The following is a 13,958-nucleotide window of genomic DNA, read 5'->3' as shown; positions in this document are numbered from 1 at the left end:
TGGTCTCACCTCTGCGGATGTTTCGATATTATTGTGCCTTTCAGAGGCCAATTGACACTGCCTCATTAATTTGTTGAGTATGATATGCTGACTGCCCCCCCACCCCCAACACGTCGCCTCTCTCTCTCACACACACACACACACATTGTTCCTCCACCCCTCTACCACTTGCTCTCAAGACAACTTTCTGTTTGCTGTGTGACTTGTGGCAAAAAGCCTGTAAACAAGAAAGAAGAAGGAGCACGGAGACGCACAGAAAGGGAACGAGGAACTCAGCTGTGTCAGCTCTGGATGCTGGAAACTTCTGACTCAGGGAAGTTATTAGATCCAAGCTGAAGACATCTGCAGGTGAAAACACTGGAAAGAAATATGGGCTGCTTCTATAATTCATAATTCTGTGTTTCAAGTTAGAGTGACTCTTTACTTTTAATACATGCACCAATGAAATTCTTTCTCGGGGTATGTCATTCTTTAATTGTTTTTATGATCTCAAGTTTTAATATTTCAATTCTGGTTTTATTACACTGGTAATAATAATGGAAACAGTTTGTTCAGTGTTTTTCTTGATCATTCAGAAAGAAGTAAAAGATGAAATTCAGTGATAGCAACAGTTGCTTCTTTGGGGGGTTTTGTTTTTAAGCTCGCACCCATCACTACAAATCAGGTTTTTTCTTCCTGCGCTAATAAGTAACAATGTTTAAACTCCAGGTCTGAGTTGATCAAGGATGTTGTCCTACCTTATGCTGTGGCTTGTGGCCTCCACTGCTTCAGGTAAGCTCTGAAAAGCAACAATTTCAATTGCTGTGATTTTGCCCCCTTATATCAGATGTTTGCTTTTCATTTTTGTCTTGTTTTTGAAAACTAATGTGGACTTACATGTTAAAACCACAATTTGTTAGATGTGAAAGATGACTGGGTAAAGCACGTAACTGTCACATTCCCCGATAGACTTAAAGAATGAAAAGTACTGTGAGTAAAGTTTGTGTAACACTAAAAGATTAAGTTAGTGAAATCAAATTAAATGTGCTTACAGAAAATAGCATTCATCTGTTTATGTTTTTAAATGTGAGATGTAAACATGTCAACAACATACTCATCATATTTGGACTGATGCACTTGTACTCACAGCAGAGAAGAGCTGACAGCCTTCTCAGCTGTTGATTGTCTTCAGTTTTGGGGGTTTAGGGTTGTTCTTGTGATAATATTTAACATCACAAATATAAGTATCACCCGACAGCCATCCAATTGCAATTTCATTTATTTGCATTTTAATAGATAAAAGCATCTCTTGTTTCGCTGAGTTAGGTCTGAATGAATTAGCTTTGCTTTCTGGTTGATTATTGTATAACGTTTATAATGGGTCATATTGAGGTTGCATGAATAGCTCTTTTAAACAGCTGAAGGACTTTGGGGCAAAGGTAGCTGTTTACACTGCTGAGCAGGACATCAGAAATAAAATGCTGGCTTCACATGACATTTAATTTTCAGTGTCTTACATTGTGCTATGTGGCGAATACAAAATGCTGAACGTGGAATCTCAGTTCTGCTTCAAGATTCAACACGCACTGTAAGAAAGGCCGAATGGAAAATTTTATGACCTCTAACTGGAAAGACGTCTCAGCTTCTCCAGTGTCGGTAATTTGGCGTAATGCACTATCCAGTTTTTAAAAACGTCCAGATTCTCACCAAAGTAATCAAAGAAATCAGTGTTCTTTGTTGCAAAAAAATATGCTTTATTAACCCCTCAGGGTTTGGCCCATTACACGAAATCCCTTCCTCAGAAATGGCTAATAAATATTTCTCCGCTCTCATGTGTTTAAAACTCTTAAATGTGTCTCTAGTTTTATTTTTGATGTCAAAGGCAAAGGGTCTAAGCAAAAATTACAGCAGTAATATTTGAAGTTTCCCATAGTAACTGTTTTTTTACCCCCACTGTTGAGATATAACAACAATGTGAAAAGCAGAAGTATCAAGTATAGATGGAGCCAAGAGTCTTCAATCTGTTTCCTGAATCATACTCTTAAAATAATTCTGAGTCACAGAGCAGATGAGATAATGAAATGGCGAGAACAAAAATAATATGCAACACAAAAAAAAATAAATAAATAAAAACCCTCAGAGACCATCAGGAACAAATTCAGTTCATTAAATCGTTTTACCCTATTTTTCTATGTCATTTTAATTTGTGCCATTTTCTTATTTTTAGCTGAGTGGAGGCGTCCAGTGATCAAGTTAAACTCCAAGGTGGTTAAGAGCGCTGAGGTGGTGGTCAGAGCTGGAAGACCTCTGGATCTGAGGTGTGAGGGTGAAGCACCTGTAATCTGGCAAACCAGACTACCCAAACACAGACGCTACATATCCAGGGGCAATGGGACTGTCCGTACTTTTAAAGTCGAACGTCCCACCGCAGAATTCACTGGAACGTACAAGTGTTATTACACCAGCGGGTCCCATCGTGACTCCTCGGTGTATGTGTATGTAAAAGGTGAGCTTCTGTTGTTCTGCTGCAAGTTTCCTGAAGTTTGTGCTTAGCTGGATGTTTATTAGTGTTCAGGCTAAGTTTCGCATTAGTTAATTGTTTGAAAATCCTTCTTCCAGATCCAAGTCATGTTTTCTGGACCAGCAGCACATCCCTGCAGGTGGTAGCGAAGGAGGGTGAGAGCTACCTGCTGCCCTGCCTACTGACCAACCCAGAAGCTACAGACATAAGCCTGCGCATGAACAATGGCACTTCTGTGCCACCAGGAATGAACTTTACCATCTTCAGAGACCGTGGCATTCTCATCCACAGCCTTCACCCCAGCTTTAATGCTGACTACATCTGCACGGCCAGGGTCAACGGAGTGGAGATGACTTCTAAGGCCTTTTCCATCAATGTCATTCAGAGTGAGAAAAATAATTTCCCAAAGCTTTTTTTTTTTTTTTTTTTAGAATTCCTCTAAACTGAAACTTGTCTGGGGTGGCTGTAACTCAGGAGGTAGAGCAGGTGGTTCAGTCACTGGCTGCTTCTGTCTCTGGTCTGCATGCCTAAGTATCCTTGGGCAAGATGCTCAACCCAAGTTGCTCTCTGATGCGTTTATAGGATTTGAATATGTGTGAATATTAGATAGAAAGCACTTAGGTGTAGAAAAATGTGCTTTGAGTGCTCAAGTAGGCACTCAAAACACAAATATAAGAATCAGCCCATTACCACTTGTGTCTATTTTGACATTTGGGTATGATTTTTCTCTTTTTCTAGAGCTCCGTTTCCCTCCATACGTCTTCTTGGAGACAGAGGAATATGTACGCATAGTTGGGGAAGAACTCAAGATCCCATGCACAACACACAATCCCAACTTCTACTACAACGTCACCTGGAAATACACAACCAAATCAGTCAGTACAAGATATTTCTACGTTTTACAGTGATACTAATCAAAATTTTAATTTTTTCTTTTTCTTCTTTAAACATCTTTATGTATTTGTCTTCAGGTCCCAAAAATCACTGAGATAGTTCGCTCCAATGGTGAAAATCGCCTGGACATAGAGAGCACACTGACTATCGCTGCTGTGAACCTGGCAGACACAGGAAACATCTCCTGCATCGGTTCTAACGAAGCAGGGGTGAACACTTCGACCACATACCTGCTGGTTGTGGGTAAGCCACAAAAAAACACCCAACGGCTAAAACCTCTTGGAATTTATAAAGAAGAGCCTAACGTATTCACTTTATAAACTGTTTAATGATTTCAATAGACTAAAATGTTTGTCTCTTCATTGTTTGAGCAGACAAGCCTTACATCAGACTATCACCCCAGCTGTCGCCTAAGCTGGCCCACAAGGGCCTCTCGGTCGAGGTGAACGAGGGAGACGATCTGGAGCTCAGCGTGCTCATCGAAGCATACCCCCACATCACAAAGCACAGATGGGACACGCCGACATCTCTCAACACAGCCACACAGGAGAACAAGCTCATCCGATACAACAACAGGTGGACTAAAATAGCTTCATGGGAAAGAAACGTGCAATACCCCTACTCATCATTCTGGTATCTCAGCAGTACAGTTAGAAAAGTGCGAAAATCAAGTGTACTACAGGAAGAGGAAGTTTTACTAAATTTGAGATTTGCTGTCCTTGCATTCTGTGTAAATCTGACCAGGTCATTATATTTCCTCAGGTCATGAAACTCAAAGAGGGAAGAGTGCTGTTCTCTTTTTATTTCACCAATGATGCATAGGAGCTGTCTGAATTCAAGACACCAAATTAGTCACTTCTGGTTCTGTAGATATTCCTCTTTTTCACCATTTATTTATTTTTGTTTTAGATACCATGCTATTCTGCAGCTGAAAAGAATGAATATACAGGAGCAGGGCCAGTACACCTTCTATGCTCAGAGTGAAATGACCAACGCATCCATCACATTTCAAGTCCAGATGTATCGTACGTGACAGAAACACAAACTAACATCGTTTAATTTTTTTCTTTGTCAACTGGTCGTATATCTCGATCATTCACTGTTGACTAATTATTGTTTTTCCCCCTCATTTCTTCCCACTGGCAGAGAGACCAATTGCTGTCGTGAAATGGGAAAATGTAACCACACTTACTTGCACTTCGCATGGCTATCCTCCTCCCAGAATCCTCTGGTATCAGTGTTTTGGAATCCGACCCACGTAAGTATAACTGCGCATAAAAGACCTCACCCAGTCTCTGACCCTGTGAATGAACACAAACTGTAGTGATTTTAGTGATTTCTCTCTGAGATAAGGTTAAGCACTGACGTTTCTGTCAGTTTATTGCCTTTCTCTATCTGTGCAGGTGCAATGAAAACAATACTGGACTGCAGCTGGCAATCCCTCTCCGAGCTCCTACAGTGGAGGTCCAGAGGGAGGAGTACGGGGCTGTGGAAGTGGAAAGCGTCCTCACTGTGGCGTTTTCCAACAGGAGGATGACGGTTGAGTGTGTGGCTTTCAACCTCGCTGGCGTCAGCAGTGACACTCTTGCTGTGAACGTTAACGGTGAGCACTCGATCATATGTCCATTTTAAGGCTGCTCTCTAAATTTCTAATTTCTCTAGAGTACCATTACTGGATGTGGTTCAGATCTAATCTAATGTTTCTTTCATGGAAAGAAAAAAAATGTTATTTCTCTTCTTTTCTGAGCATGTTTATTAATTATCCTCAATAAATATGCAAGTGCTAGATAAATTCTGTTTAAGGACATCAGCTTGTATGTCACACAGCCAGTCTTAATGAGGTTAACTCACATTGAAATCTCTCTCTATGAACAGACTGGCCCTTTACTTCCCTTCTGATTGGAGCGGCAGCGATTTTGACCATCCTTCTTGTGCTCCTCATTTTCCTGTTTTACAAATACAAGCAGGTAGGTTGAGTCAATTCTTAAAAAATAACATCGCAAAATAAACTGTAAGAAGCATCTCCAACATCCAAATATGACGCCCAAAAACATTTATGAAAGCAGTTACTCCATTCTTTACTGACTTTATTTTTAAGAAACCGAGGTATGAGATCCGCTGGAAGATCATTGAGGCGAGAGATGGGAACAATTACACCTTCATTGACCCCACGCAGCTGCCCTACAATGAAAAGTGGGAGTTCCCTAGAGACAAGCTCAAATTAGGTGTGCAACGTGTTTGTCAAATTGACTAAATTCTCATTATATTACATCAAAATAATAATAATTGAATATTTGATTGTAAATTGCAGACTAGGTTGAAGTCAAAATGCTCCTCTGTGTATTTTCTCTACAAACAGGGAAGATCCTGGGTGCAGGCGCATTTGGAAAAGTTGTTGAGGCCACTGCTTATGGAATGGGAAAGGAAGACAATGTGATGCGCGTAGCTGTGAAAATGTTAAAAGGTTTGGATCCACTGTTGCACTGTGAGTTTTTTTGAGTTGAGCGTGACAGATCTTTCATGGAAAATAGGACCTAACTGAGAGGTTATTGTCCACATGAGCAAGTCAGACTGACTCTGTGTAAAAGACATTATATTTAGACCTCTGAAAAAAAACCTGTTTCTGCAGCCCGTGCCCATTCAGATGAGAGGGAGGCTCTAATGTCTGAACTGAAGATCTTGAGTCACCTGGGTCACCACCAGAACATCGTCAACCTACTTGGAGCCTGCACCTATGGAGGTCAGAGAACGCAGATGAAACGGAAATACTGCAAAAACTTGTGTTAAAATTAGAAGTCATCCATATCATGGAAAATCCTGTTTAACTAAGCATGCAAGCTCATTTCAACGGTCATAAGATAGCGGGTTTCCTCATCAGGTCCAGTGCTTGTGATCACTGAGTACTGCAGCCTCGGCGACCTCCTGAACTTCCTTCGCCAGAAGGCAGAGACATTTGTGAACTTTGTCATGAATATTCCCGACATCATGGAAAATTCTACCGACTACAAGAACATCTGCAATCAGAAGCAGTTCATTCGAAGGTACATCAGCAAACACACTTAATGAAAGAGGACATGTGAAATGTATCCAAGCACTGATATCTCTGTTTACTTTTAACAGCGATAGCGGGATCTCCAGTGAAACCTCGAGCACCTACTTGGAGATGAGACCCAGCCGCTTAGCAGAGTTGCCAACTGTGGAATCATCTGAAGGTAAGCTCGTCATCAGCCTGAGGTTTAAATTGTTGAAAATGATCAGATCAGTGTGCTGATCGCAGGATTTTATTCCTATCTGATTCTTTTCTAGACCTTGTCTGTGAGGAGAGTGGTGACTGGCCGCTGGATATTGATGACCTGCTCAGATTTTCCTTCCAAGTAGCTCAGGGCCTCGACTTTTTGGCCAGGAAAAATGTGAGTTTAACACTCCATTAACAAATTAGAAATTTGACGCTTTCTGGTTTGTGAATAAGAACAGAATGTGATTCACAAATTGTTACAGCACCGCATTTAATTTGAAATAGTACAACACAACAATGCTGAAACTTTGTTGTTTTTTTATATGACAAATTATTTCATGATTTCAATTTCATACCAGAGACAAAAAAAATCATGCATTGGAAAGCAGGATGGATGTGAGGTTAACTGGTCAGAGGGCCCGGTGGCGCCAGTGTCAGGCAGCCTCGCCTCTGTCAGTGCGCCCCAGGGTCGTGCTGGCTACAATGTAGCTTGCCATCACCAGTGTGTGAATGTGTGTGTGAATGGGTGGATGACTGGATATGTAAAGCGCTTTGGGGTCCTTAGGGACTAATAAAGCACTATATAAATACAGGCCATTTAACTGACCACAGGTGTAACATGATTTCATTAAGAAGCTTCCAGGAAAGGCTCAGACTTTTAGAAGTAACAATGTGGAGAGCGTCACCAAACAGTTTAGGATAATGTTTCTCTGTTTAATATTGCAGATGATGTAGATAGTAGATTATCTAAGATACATAATGTCATTATAAAAATCATACAAGGAGCAATGGCTGATCTTTAATCCGTAAGTGACATTCCAATAAAAATAGACAACGAAGAGGAACTGTGGTTTGGCTAATTTAAAAATCTTTATGGGAACAGGGGGAGCTTTAAATGGACATAAAAATGCAAACCCACATTATGCATGTATTGCTGGAGTGTGGCTCCATAGCAAGAATTATGAATATGAGGCATTATCTGATTTAAAAAAAAATGTGACAAAGAATGCATTTGAAATCTTTTATCTCATAAGGTGAGACAACCTGCTGTGACCAGTCCCCTTTCCATGTTTTTAAAGCTGATATCAAAATCATATATTTCTTTCAGTTTTAAAATCTTTTTTATTTCCTTTTTGCTGTTTAAAAAAAAAGGGGTCTTAATGTCTTACAAAAACATTGCTTTCAGCTTTCATTTGTTTTTACACAGCGTCCCTGTGTGTTAAACCACTCCTCTGGGCTTATGATGGGTATTTCCCATCACATATTTAGTCATAGTTTGACGTTGTACATTTCTTAATGGAGATCTTTTGTTCTAAATTAAGCCTTCCACTGATCTTATTGTCTTTCACTGGGCAAAGCTCTACAAGCAGAAACAAACTGTGTGAAATGCGTGTGTGCAGTGTATTCACAGAGATGTGGCTGCGAGGAATGTGCTCCTGACCAGTCGCAGAGAGGCAAAGATCTGTGACTTCGGTCTGGCACGGGACATCATGAATGACTCCAACTATGTGGTGAAAGGCAATGTAAGCATTTGATCTGATAAGAGCTAAATATTGCTTACATGGTATCCACTGCAAATCACTTAATTTGTTTGTGTGTTGTTTTGTGCAAAGGCACGTCTGCCAGTGAAGTGGATGGCTCCCGAGAGCATCTTTGACTGCGTGTACACCGTTCAGAGTGACGTCTGGTCCTATGGCATCCTCTTGTGGGAGATCTTCTCTTTAGGTAAGAATGCGTAAACATGTGATCTGTGCTTGTATTTATTTCATGGGTTGGTGCTGAAAATCACATGTTATTCACTACTAGGCAAAAGCCCCTACCCCAGCATGGCTGTGGACACTAGGTTCTACAAGATGGTGAAGCGTGGCTACCAGATGTCCCAACCAGACTTTGCTCCACCTGAAATGTAAGTTTGACACTTCAGCAGCATGGCTCATTCAGGGATGAGTCACTGCTTCCCCTTTTTCTCAAACACTTTATTTTGTCTGAGGCTCTTATCCTGCTAACCATCACCTGATTATCAGTTGAGTTTTACGGGCGTATCAAGTGACTATCAGCAGAGTTTTTACGCCTGATACAATGACAAATAATCCAATTAAAGGCCTTCGTATCAGCTCCTGACACGTAGTTAAGCAATAGTAGGAGTAATACTATGGTTATGCTTACTAACCAGTGAGATCAGCTGATAACATGCGGTGACTTTTGACTAGTAATAGGTTAATTTAATATAACAGACTTATTAATGTAGCTGATTGTGAATAGGCGCTAGCCTCCCAAAGTTCAAACAGTCTGCTTTCTAAATGGTCTTTATGAATGAACAAAGATCCTATTTTTTCCCCTTCCTGCAGTCTCGCGGGCTATCTGACATCTGAAATAACCAACAGATGAGATAACCTCATAATGCACTTCCATTATTCATGAATTTCATTTGCTTTTGGGTTCTCCCTTGACCTCAAACCTAAAACTAAATAAGTCCAAACTCCAAACTTTGCAAGCCATCGAAATTAAAAAAAAAAAAAACGATTTTATTTTTTTGCGATACAGCCCTAACATCTGTGTGTGCTGATTTGCCATGGCATGTCACACTAGCCAGGAATAAATGTGCTGTGGAAATAGACTGAATCTGAGTCAGGGCCAATTCATTTCTTGTTCTGCTGTGAGTCAGGCCTCAGTTCTGCCTGTTAGCCACATGATCTCAAAGCTAGAGAGCCATGTAACTGCTATTTCATGGCAACTAAATGGAACTGGAGGGGCAGGGGTCCTTATAAACAAGTCTGTCTTTTTTTTTTAACTGCGTCACCGCCTCCATAAGCCTCTCCTTATTCATCTAACTCGGCTTTACACCACACAGTCTGAGGAGTGAAAATAAGAGTGCAAAACCCCTTTAATGTACACCATGAATTGTTTCTCTGAAAGAACTCTTTTTGATTTCAGCTACGGTATCATGAAGATGTGCTGGAATCTGGAGCCGACAGAGCGTCCCACCTTCAGCAAAATCTGTCACATGATTCAAAGGCTACTTGGGGACCAACCTGAGCAGGGAAAGGTGAGTTAGTCTGCATGTGCAGTGTGGGAGAAAGCACCCAGGGAGAAAAACATGTGGCGGCCCGGCCAAGATGACCTCGGGAAACCCTGTTTCTTTTAATGCTCCTTAAGAGACAGCAAATTTAGTTGTGAAGTCCAAGACCAATTACACGATTTAGATTCTTTGCGATAATGTCTGTTTGGGTGTTGTTCCAACTGAAGATACTCACAATGCCACTATTTATGTCAGTCTAAAATATAAACTCTGTAATCATGTTTTGTGTAACTCTCACCATCTTGATGATACCTCTTCCGCAGTTAATGTACCAGAATGTGCAGGAGCAGGTCACGGAGGGTGAAGGGTGTGACGAGTGCTTCGACAGCCCCTGTGACCAGTCTTGTGACCACCAAGAAGAAGAGCAGCCTCTGATGAAGACCAACAACTACCAGTTTTGTTGAAAGGCCTTACGCTCAAATCAATCAGCAAACCAATCACTCTTCAACAAGGATCAGAAAACTGGCATGATCTCTAGTTTGCAGCTTGTTTCAATTGCCGGAGAGTCGTCTTATCAGCTATTTTTTGCCTGTCGTGCCTGCTCTCCAGACAGACGAGCAGCTGCGGCAAGCATGTGACCTGCCTCTTTTGCATGCGATCCATGACTAGAAATTGCCACGTCTAAAATGAAAGGAGGAAACAATGTCAACAAGTCACACAAGGTATCAAAGGGTAGTTTATTCTAAAGATTGCTCCATGGCAGACTGTTTATTAGCCCTTCTTCTGTTCTCTATTTGAGGTCAAATCTGTCAGTTTTTCCAAGCAAGAATCCGCCTGATTCTTTTGTTTTATACTTGTGAGTGTGCTCTTAATTATCTATTGCACACCATGTTTATTATACTTTTTATTACCGCCAAAGGAGACTCAGAATTATGTGTTCTTCCATCAGGATCACTGTCTTTCATTATTTTGGGGGTACAACAGTCGGAAACACTGAATTAAAACAATGAGAGCCTTTCTTCTCTCCAGACAACTTGTGTTATATTAATTACAATCAAAAAATATAAAGCGCTCAAGTTTTTCCCTTGATTAAAACATGCTAAAGGAGCCAAAGAGGAGGCAGATAATGAGTGCATTATCTGCCATGTTTATTATGGCAGGGGTCCTTATAAACAAGTCTGTCTTTTTTTTTTAACTGCGTCACCGCCTCCATAAGCCTCTCCTTATTCATCTAACTCGGCTTTACACCACACAGTCTGAGGAGTGAAAATAAGAGTGCAAAACCCCTTTAATGTACACCATGAATTGTTTCTCTGTGCAGTGTTTTCCTCGCTGGGCTTTGGTCACGGCTGTATTTCTTGTGACACACTTGCAGTAGCTGTTAGTGGGTTGCAGCATGTGATTGTTCGACTTCAATCTAATTAGTCAGCGTGATTTTAGAACAAGGAGTACGACTGAGCTGAGCAGGGAAATCGGTAGATGTCTTATGGAGCAAAAGAACAATGTTTGGTGTTTGGGGTTGATGGGGTTAGCAGGGTGCAGCTGAATCTTGTACTTTCCTGTAGCGTTACATGATAAGTTTCATGCACATGTGTATGTAGCAGTCAGCCTACACTGCCAAATGTATGAAGATTATATGATCATATAAATATATATATATATAAGCTATACGAGAGACAGAGACTGCCAATTTCTGTGACTTTGGCTACTTTAAATGTGCTTGTATCTGAATGAAACAGAAGTGAGATGTCGAATAATGTACATATAACACATGAATCAAGAATGATCTTTATTTTCACTTAGAAGAGAAACATGAATATTTCATAGATGTGTTATGTCTCGTTTTTTTCTTTTGTGCAAATGAGACAATCAACAAAAAAGCTGCAAATTAAGTTGTTGCATAACTGCAGAGGCGTTCATTAAAAGATTTATCACCGAAACTCTGTGTTTCAATGTAAAGTTTTATATTATCCAACTGAAATGTTGTATTTCACACCATTTTTTTCCTTTGTTGTTCCTAACTGTGCCGACAGAAACTGTTTCCTTCGTGTTCTTCTCTCCTCGCTTCCTGTTTTTATTGGATAACATCCAGTCCACATTTCCCACAGTGTCTGTCAACAATTGCGCAACTCTAAAATCTTTATAGGGAAGTAATAATCCGGCTTCAGTTTCTATGTCAGTCTGGACTCTTTTCCTTCTCCGTGTGGGTTCAGTTAGAAACCTATTTCATTCTCTATCAGTTTCAGACACTTTTCAGGAACTATCTTGCTCTACTTTATCAGGTGCTGAAATTTGCTCTATCAAGAAGCTGAGATATTACTGATTTTGAGCAAAGCATGATCATCATCACTATCGTCACTGGGTTGTACTCTTTTTGTCAGCTGCTGTGTGTAAAACTTTAAAAGAATCTACTCTCATATATGTGACGTGCGTTCTTACTGTGGCTTGAAACATATGACAAACTGTAAAGTATCTGTTTTGTCCACTCAAATTGTTCCTACTTTATTTTAAATGAATATAAATGTTTTATCAAGAAGCTGGTTCAGATTTGAATCTTATTTCTCATGAAAAACGTGAAAGTCGTGGAGTAAATAACAGTACTTCTGTTTACATTTTAGCTTTTAAGCATTTGCTGGGACTTCATAGATGCTTCTCTTCATGCCTTGATTACAAGAGGAAGTTCATGTGCGTAATGAGGTTCATAATTTGCTGGAAGAAATTGCGGCAATTTTTCTACACAGTCACCCATTTTCTCAGAATTAACTGGACAATTTATTGACAGGGTGTTATTTTAAAAAAAAAACGAAGCAGACTTAATATCTGTTGATTCCAAGTGTCAAATTTGAATTTTATAGTTTTTCATTGTAATTTTAAATGTGATACTCAAAGAGATCTCAGTGTGAAGAACGACATCATTATACTGGAAAAAAAAATGAAGAGAAAGAGTAAAAGGTTTAGGAGTGTCCAAAGCAACAGGAATGAATGCAATGACCAGCTCAGCAACACCAACAGGCCTGAAAGACCTCAGAGGACAACTCAAGTGCATGAAGATCTTCACAACATCTAACTAAAGGAAGTCCTGAGTCAGAAGAAGTCACATTGTTTTCAAGCTCTGCAATTATGAGTGGAAATAGAGGTTTTACACCAACATACAGTATACTTAAAAAAGTTTAAGGTCGAGATATATTTGTTCGTTCATTTTTTAATTGCACTTTCATGAACTTTAACGTCTAATGTGTTAACTGTGCCTGTAGAGTTTGACATGTCACGCTTTTTATTCTTGCAGTTTCTCTGACCTTGGGGTGAATTGACTCTTGGGAATACTGCCAACTGTTTTAAAGCTTCTTCTTTTTTCATAATCTTTCTCACTGTAGAATGATGAACTTCAAATTGGTCCCAGATTACAATTATAATCATTCTCTGATGAATAGCAACAGCTGTTCCTTTAACATCATTGCTGAAGTCTAAAGCCTGATGTCCTTAATGGCATTGCGTTAACACTTGAATGTGTCAACCAAGCCAATACTTTTATAGAAGTGCTCACATTAATGCTAATGAGGTGAATCAGGTGCATCTGATCATCAGCACCTTGCTGCTAAAAAATAAATAAATAAATAAATAAATAAATAAATGAATAAAAAATAAATTAAATGAATGTAAATTTTTTCAAACACAAGTTCCTGGGGCCCGGCAAAGGCTCCGATCTAGTCCCCTGGATAACTTTGGAAAATGTGAGGGAAGGCTTTAATTTTGGACTTCTAACTACATTTATGTATATGTAATATCTTATACAGCATTGGATATTTATTAAAAAACAAACAAACTTCCTCATGGCTTCCTCAAACTTCCTCATATTACATTAAAGTAATTTTGTAATAGATAAAAAAGGAAATCACAAAAAAGTTCATTTTCCCCCCAAAAATCTACCAAAATGTGTGTTTTTTAATGAATCCATAATAATAATACTAAAAAATTAATTCACATTATCTGTGAATTAACAAAATCTTTCAATTTTATAGTTTCTGGGCATTCTTGAAAATAAGCTAGCACAACTTTTTTCTGTAATTTTATACATTTATTTCTTGCAATTTAACTCCAAAGAGTCATGCAGATGGAGTTCATTTACTTCAGCAGCATTTCTTTATCATGCAGAAAAAAAATATATATGGTTGAACTTGCACTTCTTTTTCTAATGTTAAAGAGGACATGAAACACTACACATATCAAGGCTAACACACATTGTGGAGCGCTGCTCTCAAAAACTGAAATAGTTGTAAGTAAGTAAGTAAACTTTATTTATTAAGCGCTTT

The 13,958-nt window shown here is 39.5% G+C and overlaps 1 protein-coding gene across 4 annotated transcripts; it reads left to right on the top strand.

Moving 5' to 3' along the window:
- The first annotated feature begins 128 nt into the window (after nucleotides 1–128).
- Nucleotides 129–12,184, top strand: csf1ra (colony stimulating factor 1 receptor, a). 4 transcript variants are annotated; one of them, XM_004571721.6, is made up of 22 exons: nucleotides 144–348; nucleotides 709–771; nucleotides 2,207–2,485; nucleotides 2,599–2,886; nucleotides 3,239–3,375; nucleotides 3,472–3,637; nucleotides 3,769–3,970; nucleotides 4,304–4,419; nucleotides 4,541–4,652; nucleotides 4,798–4,997; nucleotides 5,270–5,361; nucleotides 5,493–5,619; nucleotides 5,754–5,879; nucleotides 6,024–6,134; nucleotides 6,273–6,435; nucleotides 6,515–6,606; nucleotides 6,701–6,804; nucleotides 8,030–8,152; nucleotides 8,243–8,354; nucleotides 8,436–8,535; nucleotides 9,564–9,675; nucleotides 9,972–12,184. In XM_004571721.6, the coding sequence occupies exons 2-22, from the start codon at nucleotides 726–728 to the stop codon at nucleotides 10,110–10,112; spliced, it is 2,949 nt and encodes a 982-aa protein (XP_004571778.3). In that variant the 5' UTR covers nucleotides 144–348; nucleotides 709–725; the 3' UTR covers nucleotides 10,113–12,184. The 4 variants fall into 4 exon arrangements, with proteins under 4 accessions (XP_076729488.1, XP_004571778.3, XP_004571779.3 ...); XM_004571722.6 differs by having other exon boundaries at nucleotides 144–459; XM_004571723.5 differs by having other exon boundaries at nucleotides 146–348; nucleotides 5,754–5,858.
- Nucleotides 12,185–13,958: the final 1,774 nt, after the last annotated feature.

This window comes from Maylandia zebra, linkage group LG2 (genome assembly GCF_041146795.1).
Source record: "Maylandia zebra isolate NMK-2024a linkage group LG2, Mzebra_GT3a, whole genome shotgun sequence".
Classification (NCBI taxonomy): Eukaryota; Metazoa; Chordata; class Actinopteri; order Cichliformes; family Cichlidae; genus Maylandia; species Maylandia zebra.
This window is presented reverse-complemented; position numbering and strand designations above follow the sequence as displayed.